The sequence below is a fragment of the Erythrolamprus reginae genome, unplaced genomic scaffold (genome assembly GCF_031021105.1).
Source record: "Erythrolamprus reginae isolate rEryReg1 unplaced genomic scaffold, rEryReg1.hap1 H_2, whole genome shotgun sequence".
NCBI lineage: Eukaryota > Metazoa > Chordata > Lepidosauria > Squamata > Dipsadidae > Erythrolamprus > Erythrolamprus reginae.
The window spans coordinates 759,289-782,874 of NW_027248473.1; the positions used below are offsets into that span (position 1 = coordinate 759,289).

General features: G+C 41.3%; 1 protein-coding gene across 2 annotated transcripts; it reads right to left on the bottom strand.

Annotated features, from left to right (window-relative positions):
- Positions 1-1,158: 1,158 nt before the first annotated feature.
- On the bottom strand, positions 1,159-16,335 carry LOC139155459 (nuclear receptor subfamily 1 group D member 1-like). Of its 2 annotated transcripts, none has more exons than XM_070730596.1 (8): positions 15,840-16,335; positions 8,221-8,556; positions 7,785-7,873; positions 6,282-6,426; positions 4,613-5,187; positions 3,506-3,691; positions 2,157-2,367; positions 1,159-1,620 (listed from the first exon to the last, which is right to left on the bottom strand). In XM_070730596.1, the coding sequence occupies exons 1-8, from the start codon at positions 15,898-15,900 to the stop codon at positions 1,424-1,426; spliced, it is 1,800 nt and encodes a 599-aa protein (XP_070586697.1). In that variant the 5' UTR covers positions 15,901-16,335; the 3' UTR covers positions 1,159-1,423. The 2 variants fall into 2 exon arrangements, with proteins under 2 accessions (XP_070586697.1, XP_070586696.1); XM_070730595.1 differs by lacking the exon at positions 15,840-16,335 and adding an exon at positions 14,541-14,785.
- Positions 16,336-23,586: the final 7,251 nt, after the last annotated feature.

Below are 23,586 nucleotides of genomic sequence, written 5' to 3' on the forward strand. Positions count from 1 at the left end.
GGGAGTTAGTGAATGTACATTTGGGAGATGGGGTTTTCTGAAGGGGAGTTGGGTTATAGGGGAAGAGTTCAGAGGGAAAGAAAAACCAGGTGGACAAAATATTCCCTCTGCCTCATCCCGTTCCCCCCCTCTCCCTTAACTTTCTTTTTTCTGTTTCTGTTTTTCTTCCTTTTCTTTTCCCTTTTTTTTTTTTTTTTTTTGCATCTGGGAAGCAGGAAGCTGCTGATGTAAAAAATACGACAATCACAATTTGTCTGTGACGTGCGATTTTGAAAAAAAAAATAACCCTGAAAAGTCTGGGGCAGGGGGGGGAAAAATTAAACCCTTTTTGTGTTTTTGGTCAGGATTTTAAAGAAAGATATTTTTATGGTAATTGTTGCTGGTCTATTTTACTATATATTTATGTAATAAATATATGATTAAAAAAACAAACAAACCTACCCTTAAACAAAGACAAAAAAAAAACACCTCACAGCCCCAACTGACTTTTGGTGTCTCATTTCTGGTAAATGGTGGCTGGCATAACATCCTTTTTTTTAACTGCCAAAACTGAGTATAAGGTTGGGCTGAAATCTGTTCTCTTCTAACCATTTTACCAATCAAAGCTTCTCTTACTGGGTAAAACCTCCCTTACACGCAGAAAGTTCACCAAGCATTCAGGCCCTGGAAAAACGGGGGCCAATTTGCCAGCATACCTAATTGCCTCATTTTATTTAAATTGAATCTGAGGATGGGTGATCATTTATTCCTTTCCCCCCCTTTTTTGCTAGACAAGAGTATTTCAAAGAAGATAGTTTAGTTATTTCCCTTGCATTTCTACCGACAAAGGACATAATTTCAAAATTATTTTGCCCTTTAAGTGACATCCATCAGAAAGGTTTTCATTTGTGTAGGTTTCCTACACCAAAGAAAAACTTAAAAGATTCTAAGGAATAATAAGGCAGGTGAACCTGGTCACTTAACAGTTCTTACAGGACTTCAGACCACATCACCCTCCCTAGAAAAAGCCAATGGGGCTCCAGTTACCCCCCCCCCTCACTAAGACTTGCTTTCCTTCTGGTAGCAGCTAAAGGATCATGCCACACTTGATCCCAATCATCACAGTAGTCTCAACTTAGGAGAGCAAGAAGTGAACAAAAGAAGGAAGACAACCACCCAGGCAGTTTGATTTCATTGTATTTTTCTCCTGAAGTTGGCACCACAGCCAGGAAGAGGGGTATTCTCTTTACAGAGTATTCAATATACACGGATATATTTACAAAGGCGGTTGTGCTGTTTTGTTTCTGAGCAGGCAGGAGTAGCAGCTGCTACACCCAACATAAATAGATAGCCAGGTCCAGGCCCAAAATAGTCTGGTTAGTGCAATAAGCAGGGAGAATTGGTCAGGAGCCTGGACTCGCAGTATTTCTGCCTGCACTATCTTCTACTGAGCATCAATGCGGAAGGAGAGAAGCTTTTCGGAGTGCATGTTGAGGGTGCGCAGATCAGGCAGCTTCAAGAGCAGTTTGGTAAAGCGGGATGTCTCCTGGGGGTGATTCTTGAAGATGAGGGCTCGCAGCGCCCGGATCAGTGTTTCTTGCAGCTGCTCCACCGATGCTGGGTTCTCAATGCCTGAGCGATCTACATTGGGGAGGAACGGACAGTAAGTACCGTGGAGGAAGGCTGCAGAGGAAGAACATAAAACCAGAGTCCAGACTGCAGAAATGTCTAGCCTCCCTCCAGGTCACAAGAATGCCCAATTGTAACAGAAAACCATGCTAGAGATGATCAGCAAATCACAATCCTTAAAACATAGTTAGTTGTTATTTCTAAAGAACAGTCACCATGCATCCTACTTCACAACAAAGGTTTTGTCTCTGAGGACATAATATTGTTAAAATATGATGTGGAAGGGAGTGCTTCTGGGATAGAAGAGGAATATGGAGAATTTCAGTTATACCTAAAAGGTTTCTAGTATTTGGAAGGTAGGGAAGAAGATCTGTGTGAGGGAGCTGGGGTTACATTTTGGTAGTGAAGAGTCACAAATCTGGAGGTGTGAAAGCCATTGGCAAGGACAGCAAATGAATGAGAGCAAACTATGCTGGGAAAAGGATACAATCAAAAAGCCGGCATAATGGAACTGGAGTTCCCACCAATCTAGCTCAATGGATACTTGCCTGCAGAGATCAGCACCACTGCTGTGAAGAGGCCCAGTTCTTCTTCAGAGAGTTGCAAGGCACTAAGCTTTTCACTGAACTCAAACATGGATGTTAACAAGTCATCCATGCCCATCCCCCACAACTCCTCAAGGTTGTACTTTGTGCGGCTCATGAATGTTACAGTCTGCTCCTTGACATTGAAAAGGGAGGCAAACCGAACTATCAACACCTGGGGTTGGAGAGAAAAGAAAAAAGAGCTTTCAGAATACAAGTATGTTCCCACAAACACTGGTCAAATGCATTTTTCCATTTTTTTTAAAAAAACTCCAAAATGACATAATAAACTTTGAGATTATAATTACAATTTAGGAAAGATTATAATTGTAATTTGTGCCTTTCATGCCATGGCAAGAATTTCTGACTCAAAATGAAGAATCTTACTTCATCAATTACTTCAATGGATTTGAGAATCTAATGCAAACTACTGTAGCATAAACTTGAGAGATATGACAATCCCATGGGCTAAAGCATGAAGTTACTTTTAACTTTCTCTGCTACTATGTATATAAATATCCACATTTCCAGTAAAACATATCTGACATGTCAGTATGAACTATGTTGACTGTTTAATTTTATTTTGAAGTCATAAAAGTTTGACTATATGTCAAAAAAACAAGTGGTAACATTGAAAAACATTTACATAGTAACATCAGGACCAGTGGCATCTATAGGAACTCATATTTGTTTTATGAAAAGGTGTGCAAAAAAAACCACTCTTCTGAGTATACACAAATATACAAAAGGACAATTTTTGATACTGCCAAGATGACCCAAGTACACAAGCAATTCCATTCCCTACAGACATGTTGGTAAGAATTAGCCCTAACCTTTTTCTCCACTATTAATTTGCAAAAAATGATCTTATTCATCTCTCAAGTTAGGCTGCAATTTTACGTATAAATAAACATGCTAATGATCAAACCACACTGTAGCTGGGTTTTTTTCTTTCAAAGATCTCAAAGAAAAACAATTTGTCAGAATTTCAGCCCAAATTCTTTTCCTGGTTTTTAAACTACTTATTTTGCTCTTGGTGTCAGTTAGGTTACAGCCTTCCAGAAGCAGATCATCCTGACAACAATCTTAATTATTTGTAATTTATATTTGAGAAAGAAGCCAAAATATAATGTCTTTCCAATGCTTTCTCGGTTCTTAAAAGAGATGGAAATTTGTGATGGGATTTCAAAACAACCTTTGCTCTGCCCTGTTGACAAATAAGAAGTAGGTTTGTGGGAAGAAGTATTTCCCAGCACAGAATATCAATAGCTTGTGACTAAGGAGGATCTTAGCGTGGGTGGAAATTTTCCTACCTCAAATGTGCCAGCTTTGAGTAGTGAGACTTGGTCATGTTGTGACAGCTCCTGAAATCCCGGAATGTGTTTAGCAAATTCCACAACTTCTCGTACAGCTGACACAAAGCTCAGTGAGAAATCCTCCCAAATCTCCTGAAATGTGCGGCCACTATAACCATGAGGATGACAATTCACTGGGCAAGCCTGTTGGGAGGGGAAATAGTCATGTAAGGACAAATAAGGGTATGGATTTAAATGATTGGAAATAGGTAAGCCTGCAAAATAAGCTTCTAAGCACATTTTTGGCTGTTTGCATACATTTTTTCCATTCTAAGAAAAAAACTTCCTTTCTTATTGCTAATTGTGATGTACATTCTTAAATAAAATTTTAGCAAACTTTGATTTCCTTGTTGTTGTTGTTTTAAAACGAATCATGAAAACTGAGCTTTCACTTAGTAATAGCAACCAGAGTGAAATACTGAGGATTTTCAATGCACCTGGCCATTCCATCGCATGCATAATTGAACAAGCATGATCCATCTACCAATATTTTCAGCAGATACCTCCTAAATAATGGCAACCTCTGATTACACACCCAAGGTTTCTTAATGTGGGAGATTCTCTGACCTTCACTCGGGTCAAAAGGCTCTGAAAGATTACTGAATTCAAAATAGGCGGGCATTATTTTTTATTCCAATAAATATTAAAATTTATTGTTTGCTATTTCATTTGTGAAATAAAAACAAAATCTTCAGAACGGATTTTTCTTGAAATAGAAAGCTTCAAGAACAAAAGGGGAAGTAAACCTTCTTCCTTAGGTAAATAAGCAGCAACTTCTCTTAAGGCACCAGAACAACTAATCTAATTTTAATAAATAGTAAGCATCCAGAACATAAAAATAGTAGGGACAAAAATACACCCAAATCACATGGCGAATAATTAACCAAATAGCTAAAATGAACATAATTTTCTTGATTTGAATTTCATTCCCATACCAGGGAAGTAGTTGATTTCCTGACCACATTAAGCCCAACTACCACCACCACCAGCAGCAGCAGCAGGACAATTTAGCAACAATTGAATTGGAAAGGCAAATGGGAACTTCCAGAGCAAAGTAACACTTACCAAGATGCTTGTTTCGCCTTGCCTAAGGGAAAGATCTGCTTCCCCAGAGGGACAAAATCTATGACCATTGATATTCTGATGGCAAGCAGGTCTAGAGGCAGAGCCAGTGTTCCAATTGTCCTTCTGAAGATGCACCCCATTGTTGTGGTGGCCATTGATCAACCAGTTGTTGTCCCAACTAGGAGAACTGTTACTCCCTGTGGGTGGTTGGGACCCTGTGGCCAGTTTGTCATGGGCATAAACAAAAATTTCTTTGTGGGCTTTAGCCACTTGTGCAATGACATCCTCCATGACATCTTCAGGGCTTGGGGATCGGGGAGGTGTCAGCTGCTGAGAAAACTGGGAATAGCAAGGAGAAATTTGGGGTGGGGAGGCTGCACGGGATGGTGGGGAAGAAGGTGCCAGTTGAGACTGGTGGCCCAGCAAGAGGGTACTGGACTGTGGGTGTCCTGTGGGCAGATTCTCAGGGAGGCACTGCGCACTCAGTTGGTTATTAGCCATGTTGTTCATTGCGCTCTGCATCTCAGCCAACATCCTCTGCTTCTCACGCTTGGGGATGCGTCCAAATCGTACAGCTGCAAAGAACACAGGGAAAAAAAGATGACGATGCATGAAATATTTCTGTGGAATCCAAGGATCAACGTGGGTATTATAATCCTTAAAAGGAAATATTCTTCCAAAAAGCAAAGCAGGGATGGGATAAACTTCATCTTCAAAGACTTTCCATTAATGGACCCATGAAAGAACCTATGGGCCTTGTGGCCACACATCCTGCTTTTCCTTTTGGTGGGTGACAAAGGAAACAATAGCAGGATAAACTTCAGTGGAAATCTAGGAATTTCACACATATCAAATTCCTTAGAGTTAAGTGGCATATATCGGCATTATCGCAACAGTACAAAGTACCTTACCATTGCTTCCATTTTTTTTCAACATAAATTTCTGAAATTTCCTAGCCTTCCCCCATCCAACTACTAACTAGTCCAACTGTGCTTAATCCTCCTTTTAAAGAACAATCCATGCCAGCAAATTCTAAAAGACTAAAATATACTGTACTGCTCAAAAAAATAAAGGGAACATTCAAATAACACATCCTAGATATGAATGAATGAAATATTCTAATTGAATACTTTGTTCTGTACAAAGTTGAATGTGCACAACAGCCTGTGAAATTGATTGTCAATCAGTGTTGTTTCCTAAGTGGACAGTTTGATTTCACAGAGGTTTGATTTACTTGGGAGTTATACTGTGTTGTTTAAGTGTTCCCTTTATTTTTTTTGAGCAGTGTATTTGCTCAATCCAAAACAAAAAACAATCCCACATAACCTTCCCCAACCCTTCAGCAAAGCTGTCCAAGTGCACTAGGCAAGAGCTTAATCCTAGTATCTCAAGGAGATACATCACAGTGGATAAAGGCAGTCAGCTGACACTCCGCTCTCCCCACCCATCTCTTGCCGTTTTATACGTTTAGGGGCTCTCTAAGGTCAAGAACATCTGCACCCAAGTGTGGATCGGAAGAATTGCAGGTGGAAGACAACCCAAAATCTGTCCTGCAGTGCATACGACTTACCCTTTGGTGCAGATCTTCTCAAAGCCCACCAAAAGATTTACACCAAGACTAGACTATTGTTCTCCCTGAGATCCCTTCACTTCTTGCTCAAGAACTCACCATCACGAGACATGCCAACCCTCAGACACTTCTTGAAGCGACACTGCTGGCAACGATTCCGATTGATGCGGACGATGGTGCAGGTCTCATTTTTCAGGCATTTTTTGTACTGGATGTTCTGCTGGATGCTGCGCCGAAAGAAACCCTGCAATTGTGAGAGACGAGTATTTCATTTAACTTAGGCAGTGATTAGCTGTGCCTGGTCGTTAATTCTTAGTAGGTGTGTTTCAATACATCTCTCTTGAGATTGGGAAGCGAAAATGTAACAGCAAGTGCTTTCCCATACATTCTCAAGTGTTTTCATGCTTGGCTCTAGGAAAAAATGTCCTAGAGCAGTGATGCAGAACCTTTTTTTTCCGCTCAAGTGCCGAAAGAGGGTGGGCGCATGCTATCACCTATGTGTGAATATCCACACATACAATTCACTGCCTCAAGAGGATGAAAACAGCTTCCCCTGCCTCCTGGAGGCCAGAAACGGTCTGTTTCCCAACTTCTGGTGGCCCTGTAGGCTCGTGTTTCGCCCTCCCCAGGCTCCAAAACTTCCCTGGAGCTGGGGGGTGGGTGCCTTCTTCCATCCCCCCCCAGAGCTCTCTGAAAGCCAAAAACGCCCTCCCGGAGCCTCTGTGCGAACCAAAAATCACACATGCACATTGGAGCTGAGCTAGGGAATCGGCTCCCGTGCCATCGGATATGCTCCATATGCCACCTATGGCATACGTGCCATAGGTTCGCCATCACTGTCCCAGAGCAATCTCAACCATGGCAAGTTGAAGACTGGTGGATTTTAACTCCCAAAATTCTCCATATTGATTGAAAGTTGAAAACTGAAATTTAAAATTAAAGTCTTACAGTTGCTTAGGTTCAGAAACATTGGTCTAGTGCAAATTTGAGAGGAGAAATTAACTATATTTGCTATTTACCTACATAAAGTATGACACAAAAGTCTTTTCTCCATAATAATTGCAAATAAGCTTCTCTTTAAAATAGCGCACTATGTTGCCTTCATATTAAAATATTTTTTTATGGCTGAAGCAGAATTGACTGCAGAGAATGCTCTGATTAGCTGCATGTAACTATTCAAGGCATTCTTGCAGCTATTCCATCTAGAAATGCTGATAGTTTTCATTATTCCCAAATAATACAGCTTGGAATGTCACTATTAAGTATCAGTGCACCTGGATGGGGAGTCTCAAGCAGTCAACTCTGAGGCAGTTCTACTATAATCACACTATAAATCTTTGTTGTCACTAAAAGCAATTGATAAGACAGACCTGATGCTGGGGAATTCTGGGGAATTCTGGGAGTTGAAGTCCAGATATCTTCTGGGAGTTGAAGTCCAGATATCTTCAAGTTGCCAAGGTTGGGAAACACTGCTCTAGAGCATAATATGCTCACAAGCAGCTCTCAATTTCATCAAAGACTTTCTTAAAAAAGGTATCTTCTCAGAGATTCATTGATATGAGACATATTTTCTCCTTGTTCAAAGTACCAGAAGTACCTTACCTTGCAGCCTTCGCAGGCATGGACACCATAATGGAAGCCGGAAGCAACATCGCCACAAACTTTACATAGAAGGACCATCCCGTTGAGTTCTGAAGGAGAAAAAGAGACAAGGGCTATAAGGTTCTTTGTCTGAAGACTGGACTCACAATTCTACAGCTTCAGCCACTTCAACATTGGTGAGCTTTCAAACATCGGATGCACATAGCTGGTTTTGAGAAACGCAGCTGGAATCAATGTTGTCAGAAAGGCAACATTAAGAATTGAAATACCTGAATCCCCCAGTCTGCCAAAACAGTCGGTAGTTGATGGAGCTGTAAGCCCACAACTATCTTGCCAGATGTGGTCATCTCAACATTCACTCTCAAATCCATGCTCACCTCAGCATCCTCAATCTGATCCCATCCCCCAAAGCGCAGCCTTCCAGTTCATCACTCACTCGTGATGCTGCTGCTGGTGCTTTTGATAGGGGAGACACGCCTCCCATCATCTAAGGTCACTTGGAGTCCCACTGGAGACCCTCCAGAGCTGTAGGAAGAGGAGGAAGACGACGACGAGGATGGGGAGGCATCATCATCAAGTGCAGCTGAACCCCCATAGAGGCGTCCAGAATCCTGCACCAGAGATCCAGTGGGCGAAGGTGGGAAGTAGTTAGGAAAAGTTGGGTGGGAAACCAGTTGGCAGCTGCCATTCATACTGTCACTGCCGCACAGAGAGATGGGACTGGTGCGGCTTGGGGATGATCCATTTGAACCAATGTAACTGATCACGCCACCTGCATAAAGAGAAAAAAAAATTGTGATAATCTCTCTTTCCCTAGAGTAAAGCACCTGAACTGTTTCTGCCAGGTAACTGGATCTCTATAGCAGTGTTTCCCAACCTTGGCAACTTGAAGATATTTGGACTTCAACTCCCAGAATTCCGCAGCCAGCAAATGCTGGCTGGGGAATTCTGGGAGTTGAAGTCCAAATGTCTTCAAGTTGCCAAGGTTGGGAAACACTGCTCTATAGCATACCATCTAGTTGAGGATTAATCCCAGGGTCATCAGTATATATACACACACACACACACACCTTTTGGAGCCAAATATGGAATAATGCCAGGACTGCATTTTATATCTGTAGTCATTTAGGCTGGGAATTCTGGGAAGGGCCATTCTTGCACATTAAGAAAGTTCAGGTTAGAGATGACCAAAGTGACAGGTTTTAGAAATGTAGAAGAGAAAGGAAAGGAGAAAGAGATGAGATGGAAACACCTTCCCAAATGCTGATCTTTATCTTGGAAAAATGCTACTAAAACGGGACATGAGAGATTTGTACATTTCTGAATGCAGTAGAGAAAAGAAAACGTTTTATTTATTATAATAGCAGAGAAACAATGTGGTTGGTAAATCCACAGTAACTGAATTTAAACATGCCTGGGATAAACATATATCCATTGTAAGATAAAATACAGGAAATAGTATAAGGGCAGACTAGATGGACCATGAGGTCTTTTTCTGCCGTCAGTCTTCTATGTTTCTATGTTCAAGAAATGCTTAGCGAGCAAATAGCTGAAGACTTAGCAAGCTGCTAAGGGTAATAATAGGAAGCCTCCCACATACATCAAAAGATTGATTTCGGATTAAATTGTTTCCCTATTTCATACACAGCTAGCAATCTAGAACTTCCAGTCATATATGTGAAGCACGAATTCCATGAGAATACTTTACACTCCATCTCAGCCAGAGGAACAAGTCTCTAGGGAGGACTGACGTACCCACATTCATGGATTCTTTAGCAAGATTCTTGCAGTAGACATTTAGATTAGATGGCCTCCTCGTACCTTCCAAACTTTAAATTTCAATGAGAATATTTCCTTGCTTCTTATCTACTGGATCAATTGAGTTTCAAACATTTTATTCCAGGAATACAGAAGCGTTTTTTATTATCTCCAGCTAGCATGATACTTTAAGAAAGATATGTCAACTCTCATCATCTGCAAATACAATATTTATTTATTTCCTATATGCCTCTCATCCCATATGAATCATCATACTGTATACCAAAAAAGTGGCAATTAGTGAATCAGTTTACAGTATGAACAAGCAAGTTACATAAGATGTGGCAGAACAGTGAATGGGAACAAAGTGTCCATGTTCTAAAAAGCATTTACAGAATGCAATAAATCTAAATAAACTAGGAGTAAGAAAACAAAGCAGCCCAATGTATGTGCAGTATGGCAGTTTCTCCTCAAACACATTTGAATAAATCTTTTTATAAAGTTTATTTCCTAGCTGCAAACTTTGAACTCATCTCACCAAAATTTTATTTTATTTATTAAATTTATTAAATTTGTATGCCGCCCCTCTCCGTAATCTAAATTACTGTATTTATTTTGCAATACAATTCTTTCTGCTTTCAGATGTTGACCTATATCTTAAGCTGCGAATGGGATGGGTTTGGAAAAGGATGAAGCAAATGACTTATAGGAATATAGGTGGAAGCCAAAATAATTATTTCTTTGAAAAAATCCATCACATCCAAAAGATCAATTGAATCGGGAACCTGCTGATTAAAAAAAGACTCAAGGCTTCAGAACCAGACCACTTGCCAGGAGGCAAGTATTAATGCCAAGGAATCTTGGAGCAATAAAAACAAAGTCATACATGCCAGAAGGCTTATAAACAAGATCACATGGGAGAAACATTCAGTGCCCAGGTAAGGCCTTTGACAACAAGCCAATCTTGACTAGGACTGCCAAGTTAGCTCAGTCGTTAGATGCAGTTGAAGAGCTGGGACTGCTTGCTTAGGTGAACCTAAGACAATACCAGCTATGGCTGGCAATCCAAAAGTAATCTCCTTTGCCAACAGGGAAGAGGGCGGCATGAATCAATTTAGCCTTTCCCAAACTGAGGTCTTGGCAGGGATTTCTGGGTCCGCTGTCCCAAAATATCTGAAATGCATCACGTTTGAGAAGACTGAACTATTAGAACCTGCCACTCATGCTCATCTTCTGTACATCACATATTATCAAAAAAAGGTGGTGTCACCAGCCTTAAGCAAGGCAAGATCTTCTAACCTTATACTACTCTTTACTGTATATTATTATAAAGAGGGATACTTATCACTTCAACTGCCCTAAAAAAATATTGTACACCCAAAACTGGGACTAAAGTGAAGAATGCTTCTCCAGATGAAAAAAAAAATCTCTGTAATACTTTCCTGCAAAAAAAAAAAAATGTTGCACCTATTTGATTTTGAAGTTGCACCTATTTGATTTTGTTTGCAGTGCTTCCTACATTACTAAATTCACTGAATCTGAAACACTACTGTCTCGCCTCCAGTTCTAGCGTTATAGATAATATCAACCCATTTCAGGCATTCCCCCACCTCCAAGAGGCTCCCAGATACCAATTAGATTAAAAAAGATCTCTAGTAACTATCCTCTAATCCAGTGTTTCCCAACCTTGGCAACTTGGAAGATATCTGGACTTCAACTCCCAGAATTCTAGAACATTTGCTGGCTGGGGAATTCTGGGAGTTGAAGTCCAGATATCTTCAAGTTGCCAAGGTTGGGAAACACTGCTCTAATCCTCAAAACACTTGGAACCTGGTTTACTGATCCCATTGAGATTGTAACTTTTAATCTAGAACTTAATCTTCTTAGACAACAGAAAAAACCAGGATGGGGGCTAAGGAATTGGGAAAATGTCCCGAAATCTTTTTCATTCATTTTGACCTCTTTCAGAGGCAACCTACGTACGCGCCAATTCACGATGGTTCTACAGAAATTAGAGGGAAAATGAGAGATCTCTATTTTCCTTCTGCAGTTATAGAAGATAAAAATGGTATAAATGCTATCTGAAGACTGCAAAAAGTGGGAGAGTGGGTGGGTACATATGAATGACATTTCTAATCCAGAAAATGCACCAATTGCAGTACTGCAGCCAAAGGAAATTCTCAGACATTTTAAAAGACAACAATGATTCTGGAAGCAAATTCACCATTCCCAGTTTAGACTGCTCCAAATGTCATGCAGCCCAGTACTAATCTGGAATTTTTGTCTGTCTCTGAATTTAAGCATAATGGCCAAGAAAGTTACCAAGGACAAAGAAGGATGAAGACATCCAAATTACGGCATCTAGCTGAATTAAGAACTGCTGGGCTGCAGAGACCTGGAGAGCAGCCAACTCTCTTGGCTGGTTAAGGCAAAAACATTTCCATCATCTTGCTCCTGATTCGGATCCAAGGCAACTCCTGCCAAATCCTAGGCTCAGGGGCCTTTTTCTCCTCTGCTCCTGCCCTCTCCTTTACAACACTCTTCCTTCCTATTTTTTAACAGGTAAGCAGCAGAGTTCGAAAATCTGCCACATCACACCCTGAAGGGTGGAGCAGGGAATCCCAGTGGAGGAAGCTATGTCCCTCCCAGGAATATTAAAACAGACCATCCCAGGTGAGTCATAGAGAATAAATAATGCTTGAAGGCACAAGATGGCACTGAACGTTACGAGAAATTAACCTGGAGAACTTCCAAATGGGTCTGAAGAAGTCAAAGGTGTGTCATGTCTGTTAGCAATATTTGCAGGCATGGGCTCCAGCTGGAACGCCTGGAACTGTTGTTCCCCTGTGGAAAGCGGAGTGTGTAGGCCCCTTCTGGTTCCGGCTGCTCATGCATGCGCGTGCACGAGAAGCCGGAGATTCCGGTTAAAAATTGCCGGGTTTTTTGGTTCCACGCATGCGCAGAAGCTAAGAAACTGGCAATTTTTGCCGCCGGAAAGAGGTCTGCGTACGAGATTTCGGCTGCTGCACATGCGCAGGAGCTGCCAAAAGCCGCCTACCTGTTCCGGCTGCTGCACATCTATGGCCATGCGATGTTCTCTCGTGCTGCAGGAGAGAGATGCTTGAGGCACAGGAGAGCACCATACCTATGGTCCCCCTGCAAGCAAAATAAGGACCAGGCTCGCGGCACGGCATGCGGGAGTGGGTGGTGGGGAGCCACTGACGCGAGAGGAACAGTGGGGCGGGGAAGGCAGCCGGCAGCTTCAGGAAGCTGCTGGCACAAGAAGCACAGGGGATGGGCAAGGCAAAAAGCGACCTGCCCGTTCTGGCTGCTGCCCATCTATGGTCACGCGATGTTCTCTTGTGCCGCAGGAGAGAGATGTCTGTGGCGCAGGAGAGCGCCATGCCTGCGGCGCCCCTGCAGGCAAGGCAAGGTAAAGCGCTGGGGGTGGGCTATGAAAAAGGTTGCCAGCGGTTTGGGGAGCCGCTGCCGTGAGAGGTGTGGGGGCGGGCAGGGCAAAAGGCAGCCAGCGGCTGCAGGGAGCTGCTGCCACAAGAGACGCCGGGGTGGGCAGAGCAAAAGGCATGGGGGGTGGGCAAGGCATGTGGAGGGTTGGGAGTGGCTGTAGATAATATTGGAGCATTGCCAACATGTTAAAAACAAACCTAGATTTTGTCAATTTTTTCAATTCACGAGGACATTAGATTCAATGCAAAGCACTGCATAAGAACTCTTTAGATATAAAGACGTCACCGTGCAGGAAGAGGGGAACTTGATCAATTATTAAAACAGATCCCTTTGGTGAGCTGGAATAAACACTAAACCAGTGCTTTAACCATTTTTGTGGCTAAGAACAGGCTCAAGCGTAAGAATTTCAGAATCAGGTTGAGTAACGTTTGTAGAGAAAGTATTTGCTGTTATGCTGAACTAAAATGTTTATTCTTAATCCCAAACCAAAGCCTCCAATCTACAAACCGCTTTCACAAAGAAATCTAAACCCAAATTGATACTAGCGCAACTACTTGGGTGTGGACAATTGCAATAGGTTTCATTTCTAAAGAAATTCAGCAATATGGATTGAGGAAGTGGGGTCCCAGGAAGTCCCCTCCATGACCTTATTTCTCTTGTACTGTGGTGACATTGTTACCTTTAAAGAAATGCAACCTCAGAGCTTGCCTCAAGTTCAGCTCTTTGCAGCTGTTTATACATTTTCCTTGGCAGCTTTTCAAGCAGCTTAATCTGTCTTCTTCGAAAATACATAAATGTGTGTACTTGTGTGTTTTTACCTTCCCTATCCCGTCTACAGTGCAAGTAGATTAGATTATCCACGGTTGACCTATCCAGATTCCTAAGAGGTCAGTAAGGGGCGAGTATAAGTGCACTAGAGTGCCTTCCGTCCCCTGTCCTATTGCTCTCCTATATCTCCTATACCTTTCTTCTATCCCTATATCTCTTCTTCTATTCTTTCATTGATATGTTCTATTACTATATCTTCTTTTCTATTCTTTTATACTTCTATTCTTCTATTTTACTATGAGTATCACCTCTATAACCATCATCATGTATTCTACTGTGTGTGTGTGTGTGTGTGTGTGTGTATATATATGAGTCTTGGTATATTCGGGTTTCTTCCTGTGTAGGATTTGGAAATTTCCAAATCCTACATGGGAAGAAACCCGAATATACCAAGACCGTCATACCTGTACCCATGAAAATCTACGAAAACATACATACATACATACATACATACATACATACATACATACATACATACATACATACACCCACTAAAACCCTCATTGTGCATTGGACAAAATAAATAAATAAAAATAAATAAAATAGACTGGATTCCTGTCAGTAGTTCCTACAATTAGTCAAGGTTAGCTAGAAGCTGCCACCTGGTGTGGTTAGTAGTGGTGGGGAGAATAAAATGAAGAGGATACTCTCATACTTAATTTGCGAGTAATGGCAACTCGCATTACTTAATTTTTAGTTTACCTAGGGCAGGTTCCAAGATGCGGGAAACAGGCCGGCATTCGGACCTCATGATTTAACCAGAATCTTCAAAAGCGCCAAAGATATTAAGAGCCGTTCCTCGCGCAGTGTAATGAATAGGAGACCGACAATAAGCTTAGCAGGTCGGACGAGTCTCCCCCAACGTGTCCCGTTGGCACATGGTTCCCCTCTGTTGACTATCCTCCGCCCCTCACGCTTTGCCCTTCCCCTCGCTCTCCATTGGTTCCGATTCTTCCTCCGCCCACTAGCAAAAAAAACCACCCGAACGCCCACCCAGGAGGAAGGAGACAGGGCACTGTTGCTTCCTCAATGATGACGTTCGAAAATGGGCGCGTTTAAAGAGGGAATTGAGGCAGGATAGGCCAATGGGTGACAGGGGCGGGGCCGGTGAGGAAAACAAACTTTGCACGTGGCTGAGTCCGAACACAGGACACGTGAGACCCTCAGTGGGGGAATCCCCCACAAAAAAGGGGGGGGGAATCCAGAGTGGGCAAAGCGATTTCAAACGTCGAGGGAGGGAAATTCCTCGGGGACGACAACCCCCCCCCCCCCACGGTGGGGGGGGAGTTTTAAACACAATGGCGAGGTGGGAATATCGAGAGAGATTACGAATTTCTTGACTTTCCTCAGAAGAAAGTTCATTGAAAAATAATTGTGTGGCGCAACCGGGAAGCAAAACAGCCCCATTCTCTTCCGGACTTGCCCTCGTTCGCCATCTGGCCCTCGATTCAAAGGACAAGAAAGGGCGTCGCCCTGCGACTATTAGTGGCCCAAGTCTTTGCCCTTTCCGCGGTTGATCTCCTCCCTTAAAACTGGTATCTAAACTTTGCTTCCCTTTTCCCCAGGCCCCAAGAGGGAGCCAGAGTGCACGTGTGGCAAATTAAATGATCTTTGACCGGGGGACGAGAACAAGGTAGAAGAAAGGATCTATGCGGTTTTCCTCCGGACATTCCAAAGTATATTCTGTGGGGCTGGAGGTCCGGCAAAGCTCCTTTATCCTATGTAGTTTCAGAAACAACTTCATACATAACCGCCTTATTTGTGTGTGTCAGAGAGAGAGACCCCTGCCTACCCTCCCAGTAAAATAGACCCCCAGTTAGCTGAAGTGCTAGCGCACAAACCAAAACATGAGCTGAGCTCCGTGACTGGACTTTGTCCTACACAAAATGATATCAAAGATGCGAATGAGGAGCTGTTAAATCACTGCGGGTTTTTTTTTTTTTTAGTTACAGGAAGATTAAACCAATGTGGGAATCCCATAGATGAAAAGCGGGGTCTTACCTGGGGCATTGTTGTTGTCGTCCAAAGTTGCCATCCTGTTCAGCTGATGGTTGTCATTCATATCAAGCGACGACGCGAGTTGGGATTCGATTGGTGAACAGAGGAAAGCAAAGGGCTCTTTTCCCTCCTCTTTCTTCTTCTTTGCCCACCCTGCCCGAAGTTATATTGTAATGCAAAGGAACCTCATCTTGCGACTTGCTTTTTAAAAACTTTGTAATTTGCACCGGCGTTCAGTTTAGGAAGAGCTGGAGCTGGGCTGCGCGTGCAAAGATTCTCTCACGCCAGCCGGGGAGCTCGATTATGCCGCTGCCTCTCCCTTCGCCTGCAAAATGTTAATCTGCCAAAGCTCACTCTCTCCTTGCAGCTGTGCAGACACCAGCACGCGGCTCAGGAACATCCACCATGTGACTCCTAGGGAGAGCCTCGTGTCCCAGTGACACACTTTCTACTAATGCTGCAGCAACAGCAAGCACATTGCACTGGGCTTCTTTACGGGACTTGGACGCAAAGGTGGCAGGGAGTTGTAGTTTCCCCGTACAATTTTTTTTTGCGCTTGCGCAGCTTTTGGTCATGATAACATCCCTAAGCAGTGACTTGGTTATTTTTCTCCCACCCGCTCGGTTGCAGAGATTAAAGTTGTTGAACCTTGCGCATACACATAATGAAAAGAGGGGCTACCCATGAAAAACGTGATGCTTTAACGTGATGTATAAGAACCTCTGCTTTCTCCCACCACCACAACTGACTGCCAAAGTAGAATTGGCAAAAGATAGTGCTGAAATAAAAAGAATTTTTGTTTGGGGATTTTTAAAAATTATTAATTAATAATTAATAATTTTTTAAAATCCCCAAACAAAATTAATTAGATTTGTATGCCGCCCCTCTCCGTAGACTCGGGGCACTAACAACAATAATAAAACAGCATATGACAAATCTAATATTTAAAATAACTAAGAAACCCTTATTAAAAACCAAACATACACACAAACATACCATGCATAACTTGTATAGGCCTGGGCGGAAAGGAATATCTCAATTCCCCCATGCCTGACGACAGAGGTGGGTTTTAAGGAGCTTACGAAAGGCAAGGAAGGTGGGGGCAATTCTGATCTCTGGGGGGAGTTGGTTCCAGAGGGTCGGGGCCACCACAGAGAAGGCTCTTCCCCTGGGTCCTGCCAAAGAACATTGTTTAGTCGACGGGACCCGGAGAAGGCCAACTCTGTGGGACCTAACCTGTCGCTGGGATTCGTGTGGCAGAAGGCGGTCCCAGAATAAGAATGGACCTTCTCCAATACAGCCGTTTTTTCCGAGTTTTCCTCCTTACAGTAGTGAAAGCAGAATTTAAATATCAGAGACAAAGAATAAAGAGAATAAAGGGAAATAAAAGAGTCTGCAGATATAAAGAGAAACAAAGGTCTTAAATTAAAGAGAGAAAAAGAGGGACCTTTGAGAAAATTCTGTCTGGAAGAGAAATATATCTTACAGCCAGATTCAGGAACATTTACGTTCAGAGAAGGAAAAAGAATCTTTCTCTGAACCAGAAGACAAAGAGTTTTTAAAACTTTTGCTTAAGGAAGTAAAAGATTTGAAGGGGCAAATAGCCCAGTCAAACAGTCAAGAGCTCTGTAGTAACAAAAAGGGGGATTTAACATAATAATGGTGTGTAGAATTGAGAGAATGATGAGTGGGATAAAAGTGTTATGTTTCCGTGTAGTGCTCGGAAAAACAAAAGATCCTTTTGCATTGAGGGGGAGTGGAGGGGAAGACAGCCCTCCCTTTTCAGTTTAGCTGTTCACTTTTAACCATTTTTTCCCCTTTCCTCACCTCCCTTCTCCTGCCTGAGAAGAGAAAGGGGAGGAAGTGGGCAAGCCTTTCATTGTTTTGATTTGGTTTGCTTTTCTTTTGAAGATTTTTTGAGGTTTAAAAAGTTTAATTGAAAAGAAATGATTTTGAAAAGGTTTTGTCTGCATTTATGGATGTTTTAATTTATGAACATTGTTTTTTTTTAACTTGAATGGAATTTGAATCTGACTTATTTTACTGGAAGCAAAGCATTGAATTCAAAGTCTGACCTAGATATATTTCAGAGCATGAACTTGGAATACATTATTTTTTGTTGTTGTTACAGTATTTTGTTTTGTCTGTGTGTGGGACAAAAATTTTTTTTGAAGCTGATGTGTTTTACTTTGGTTACAGATATATTGTATTGATTTATTTTTAAAAAGCCACCTTTAAGATCCGTAACCATAGCAAATTTTATTTATTTATTTATTTATTTATTTTGTTCAATACACAAGGAGGGTTTTAGTGGGTATATATCTATATACACATAGTAAAATACATGATGAAGGTTATAGAGGAGATACTCATAGTAAAATATATCTATGAAAGAATAGAAAAGAAGATATAGTAATAGAACATATCAATGAAAGAAGAGAAGAAGAGATATAGGAATAGAAGAAAGGAATAGGAGATATAGGAGAGCAATAGGACAGGGGACGGAAGGCACTCTAGTGCACTTGTACTCGCCCCTTACTGACCTCTTAGGAATCTGGATAGGTCAACCGTGGATAATCTAAGGGTAAAGTGTTGGGGGTTTGGGGATGACACTATGGAGTCTAGTAATGAGTTCCACGCTTCGACAACTCGGTTACTGAAGTCATATTTTTTACAGTCAAGTTTGGAGCGGTTAATATTAAGTTTAAATCTGTTGTGTGCTCTTGTGTTGTTGTGGTTGAGGCTGAAGTAGTCGCCGACAGGCAGGACGTTGAATGAAAGAATTTGAGGGTGAGACCAAACAATAATGGAAAAAAATATTTGGTGATAAGGGCAGGGAAGACGAAGTTAGGAAATGCTTTGGGTGTTACCAACCTGGGCATTTTTTTAAAAATTGCCCGATTCGGAAAGTTGTTGTAAAAAGAGAAGAAAATCAAGTTAAAAGAAAAACCAACCTGATGGCTGCCAATTTAAAAGAAACTAGCCAAACCATGGAGCAGACCATTGGAAAAATCCAAGAAATAGAAAGGCAGGAAACATCCAATCTAGTTGCAGGAAGAAGATTCATTCCCAGAGGCAGAGGAGGCTTTGGAAGAGGAATGAGAGGAAAGGGGGTTGAGTATGGAGGAGGAAGAGTTTTTGAAGGAACTGAGATTCCAAACGGGGAGGGGGGAATTTTCCAAAGCCCCAAGAGAATGTTTTCAATGTGGAAGAAGAGGTCATTTTGTACAAGAATGTCCACAGAAAAGACAGATTAAGCAAGTGAGTGATGGAAGAAAATGAGAAAAATATATTAGGGTAGTCTGGGGTTTAACTCACCTGAAGTCCTTGATAAATTTAAAGATGGGAAATGAAAAAGTGTGGTCATTTTTTTTTTGTAGACACCAAATATCTGTGAGTGAAGCCTGAAATGAAAATACGGTAACAGAAGAAACAAAGAGAATAAGGGGGGGGGGGGGGGGCTTTCCCTTAACTTATGAAAGAAGGACAATAAACGTAGCTTTTTTAATGTACATCATGCAGGTACAAATATAATGGGAGGAGATGTTATAGTACAAATGAGAATTACTGTCAATTTTTCCACTGAAAAGGATGTGATATTTAAATTTACAGAAGAAGCCAATGAACAATAGGGAATAGAGGAAAGTTGCAAATTGAGCTAATATACATAACTTTAAAAAACTTTGAAGCAGTAATAAGACAAAAGCAGTCCCCTATTTTGCTAGGGGAGGGAAGGACGACAACCCATTACTGACCAATTAGTGCAAAGAGGAATTAGAATCAACAATGCCTCCCTAAAATTGAAACTTTCAGCCCAAAAGAGGTTGAGTGTGGGGGGGGGAAATAAATGGCAATTTGTCAAAAGAGAAGTGAAATACATAATTAGTTGGGGGGGGGGGAATCCTTGAAAACAAAAAGAGGGATTCAAGGAAACTAATAGGATTAGTAGGATCCTGCAGACTGTGAATTTTTTTTACCTGTTTGTAAATATATATGAGGGAACAGCTTACCCAAATGTGTTGTGAGCAGAAGAAACCTATTTGTGAATTTTACCTGTCTGAATTATTGGACATTGTTAATAAGTGATGACCTAAATGCCTTCAGGCCATCACTGTAGTAGCATATATTTGGTTGAAAAGAGCAGAAAATTATGCAAGGGTGTGCTTTAATAGTCAATAGCCCTCACCAAATTGGAAATTGGTTAAAGCAAAAAGTGGGATGCTGGATCACAGATTTGGAACCTTTAAAATATGAAGGCATGTTGCTAGACCACAAAGGGATGGTAGAACCTGAAATCAAAATCTGGCCAGATTTATAAGATGAGCCGCTGGGAGAAGGGAAAAAAAATTATACATAGAAGGATCCTCTTGGGTGGTGGACAGAGAAAAATCAAATGGATATGCGGTCATAAGAGAAGAAGTTTTGTTAGTGATTGAGAGAAGCAAAACCCTTCATGGCACCGGACCAGATTATCTCAGGGAACCGCCTTCTGCTGCACGAATCCCAGCGATCAGTTAGGTCCAACAGAGTGGGTCTTCTCCGGGTCCTGTCAACTAAACAATGTCGCTTGGTGGGACCCAGGGGAATAGCCTTCTCTGTGGCGGCCCTGGCCCTCTGGAACCAACTCCCCCCAGAGATTATAATTGCCCCCCCCCTCCTTGCCTTTCCTAAGCTTCTTAAAACCCACCTTTGCCGTCAGGCATGGGGGAACTGAGATATTCTTTCCCCCTAGGCCTTTACAATTTTATGCATGGTATGTCTGTATGTATGTTTGGTTTTATAATAAGGGGTTTTTTTTAGTTGTTTTAATATTGGATTGTTACATGCTGTTTTTTATCACTGTTGTTAGCCGCCCCGAGTCTACAGAGAGGGACGGCATACAAATCCAATAAATAAATAAATTACTGAAACATTGGTCAGCACAAGCAATAGAGCTTTGGGTTTAAGTAAAGGAAAGATCGTGAATACTTATACAAACTTAAAATATGCTTTTAGAGTAGTGCAAAACCTTTGGAAAATTTGGAGAGAAAGGGGGTATGTTGTTAGTCAAGGAAAGAATTTGATCCATTATGAACTAATTGTTGGAGTGCTAAATGCTTTGCATGAGCCTTTAAGGATCGCAGTAATACACATCAGAACTTACCAACAGGGAAAACAAGAAGAAAAACTTTTAATTTTGGTCCCTGAAGTGGAAGAACCTGAAGAGCCTAACCAATTCTCACTGAAAAATAAAAGGAGAAACTTACACAGTTAGGGGGTCAAGAAGCGAAAAATGGGCAGTGGTATTTGCCAGATTGGAGACAGATATTGAATCAACCATAATAATGGAAAGATTGCATGAGCGAAGTCATTGGAAAACTCAAGGCCTGACTGATGCTGTGTTGAAAATTTTTGCAAGGATCAAAATGTATACCATGGCCCAACAAATCATAAACAAATGTATGGTTTGTCAATAAATGTTTGAATCATAATCATCATAAGGCAAACTCAAAGGGGAGAAAGATCTCTGGTGCTGCAAATTGATTTTACAAAAAGGCCACAGGTGTGTGTGGGGTGGGGGGGCTCAGATATTTGTTAATAATTGTTGATGAAACTGCTAGAACTGTAATTAGGTTTTTCAGATACGGATTGGTGCAGAGAATTGATTAATACCAGGGGAAATACTTTAAATTGCACAAGGAATTAGGAGGACATTTGAGAATTTATTGGGACTTACACAGCCCTTGATTGGGACTTACACAGCCCTTGATACCCTGCTAGTTCTGGGGAAAAATGAAACTATGGACAACAAAATAAAACATTGATTAACGAAGAGACGGAAATAAAATGGATTAAAAGATTACACAGGGCTGAATCATTATGAAATGATGTTTGGTATGCCTGTTCAAGGGGGAGGAAATTGAAGAAGGTACTTTGCCTACCAAAGACAAGGGATTGATTAAGTATTTGCAGTTAATGTCAAAATCTTTTGAGTTTTGCAGATCCAGTAGCTTGTCATTGCAAATACCTGTATTGAGTTTTTAAAGTACATCATATTGAAGTCAGAGATTGTATCCTGATAAAGGGGTGAAGCTGCAATCTGTTTGTACTAATACCATTGTAGAGTGAGGCTGGACCCATTACACTCATGTGAAGAGAAGTTATGATCCCGATAGGTGGATAAGCCAACCTGTCAGATCCTTGAAGGTGCGGATAACCAGAAAATAAAATGCTTGTTTTTCTCCTTTCAGCCTGGACTCTCCAGTACCCGCAAGAAAAGAAATGAAGAATGGGTAATACAGATTCTAATGTGACTAGGGTTGATAATGGGAGAAGTAGAAGGATTTGCATAAATGATAAAGGTAGACAGGTGAGATGGTATGGGAGCCCAGAGAAAGATGTACTGATATATATATTCAATGAAATAGTAACTGAATGGCCCGAAGTTGAAACACATTCATGCCATCCGAGTGATCTTTGGGGAGAATTTCGAGAATATGGGTGTTATATGCTAATTGGAGCGGGAGAATCATTATGTAAAGTAAGTGCTGAATTACAAAAAGAGCTCTGTGTGGAAAGTGAAATGAGACTATGAAATGAGACTCCGAGTCTTCGGAGAGGGGCGGCATACAAATCTAATAAATTATTATTATTCCATCTGCATCCACTCAGGAATTTTTGGTTAATAGGTGTGGAGAACAAGTATGTTCAGATTTGCTTATGAGATGAACAGGTTGGTGTGCTCTGGACCCTAAAATAATGAAATCAATAAAGCACACACCTTGTTTTGAAAAATAATTGGTGCTTTTTGACAATGTTTTTGTTGACTATTCACACGGATACCCAATAGTTTTGTGCTGCCAGTCATGTAAAAAAAAAGTGCTCAAATGGTAGTGAGGTGTTACATATTAAACAAGATTGAACATCATACATTCCTCCAGAATTTGTTGAATTCCAAATCCCAACAGGTTGCTTGGTAGCAGACTAACTAGAAATCAGCATATCTGGCCCTCCTTTTGGGTAATAGTGTTGTAGGTCCAAGGCAAGTGTTTTATACTTCACATGTCTATAATTCTGGCCAATATCACACAGAAAGTGATTGTGGAGTATTAGAGCAATTGGAAGAAATGAATTTATTTCTGGCTTATGGACATCAAATGCTGTGCTATGCTACTTTGGCTTCTCTGAAAGTGGGGTTTTAAATTACCTTTGCAGGGATTTACAGTGTTCCCTCGATTTCTGCAGGGGATGCGTTCCGAGACCGCCCGCGAAAGTCGAATTTCCGTGAAGTAGAGATGCGGAAGTAAATACACCATTTTTGGCTATGGACAGTATCACAAGCCTTCCTTTAAGACTTTAAACCTCTAAATTACCATTTCCCATTCCCTTAACAACCATTTACTCACCATTATTACTGGTACTCACCATTGAATAGTGATCCTGATACAGTATTTATAAACATAATAATTTATTAATAATAATTTTTTGTTATTTATTTGCAAAAATTATTAGTTTGGCGATGACGTATGACGTCATTGGATGAAAAAAACCGTGGTATAGGAAAAAAACCGTGAAGTATTTTTTAATTAATATTTTTTGAAAAACCGTGGTATAGGCTATTTGCGAAGTTCGAACCCGTGAAAATCGAGGGAACACTGTATTCTTAATCTGAAGCAGCTTTCATCAACATCACCCATAATCTTAAAACATGCTGGCTACAGAGTTCTAGGAGCTGAAATTCAACCATCTTAAAAATTGCCGAGGTTGAGAA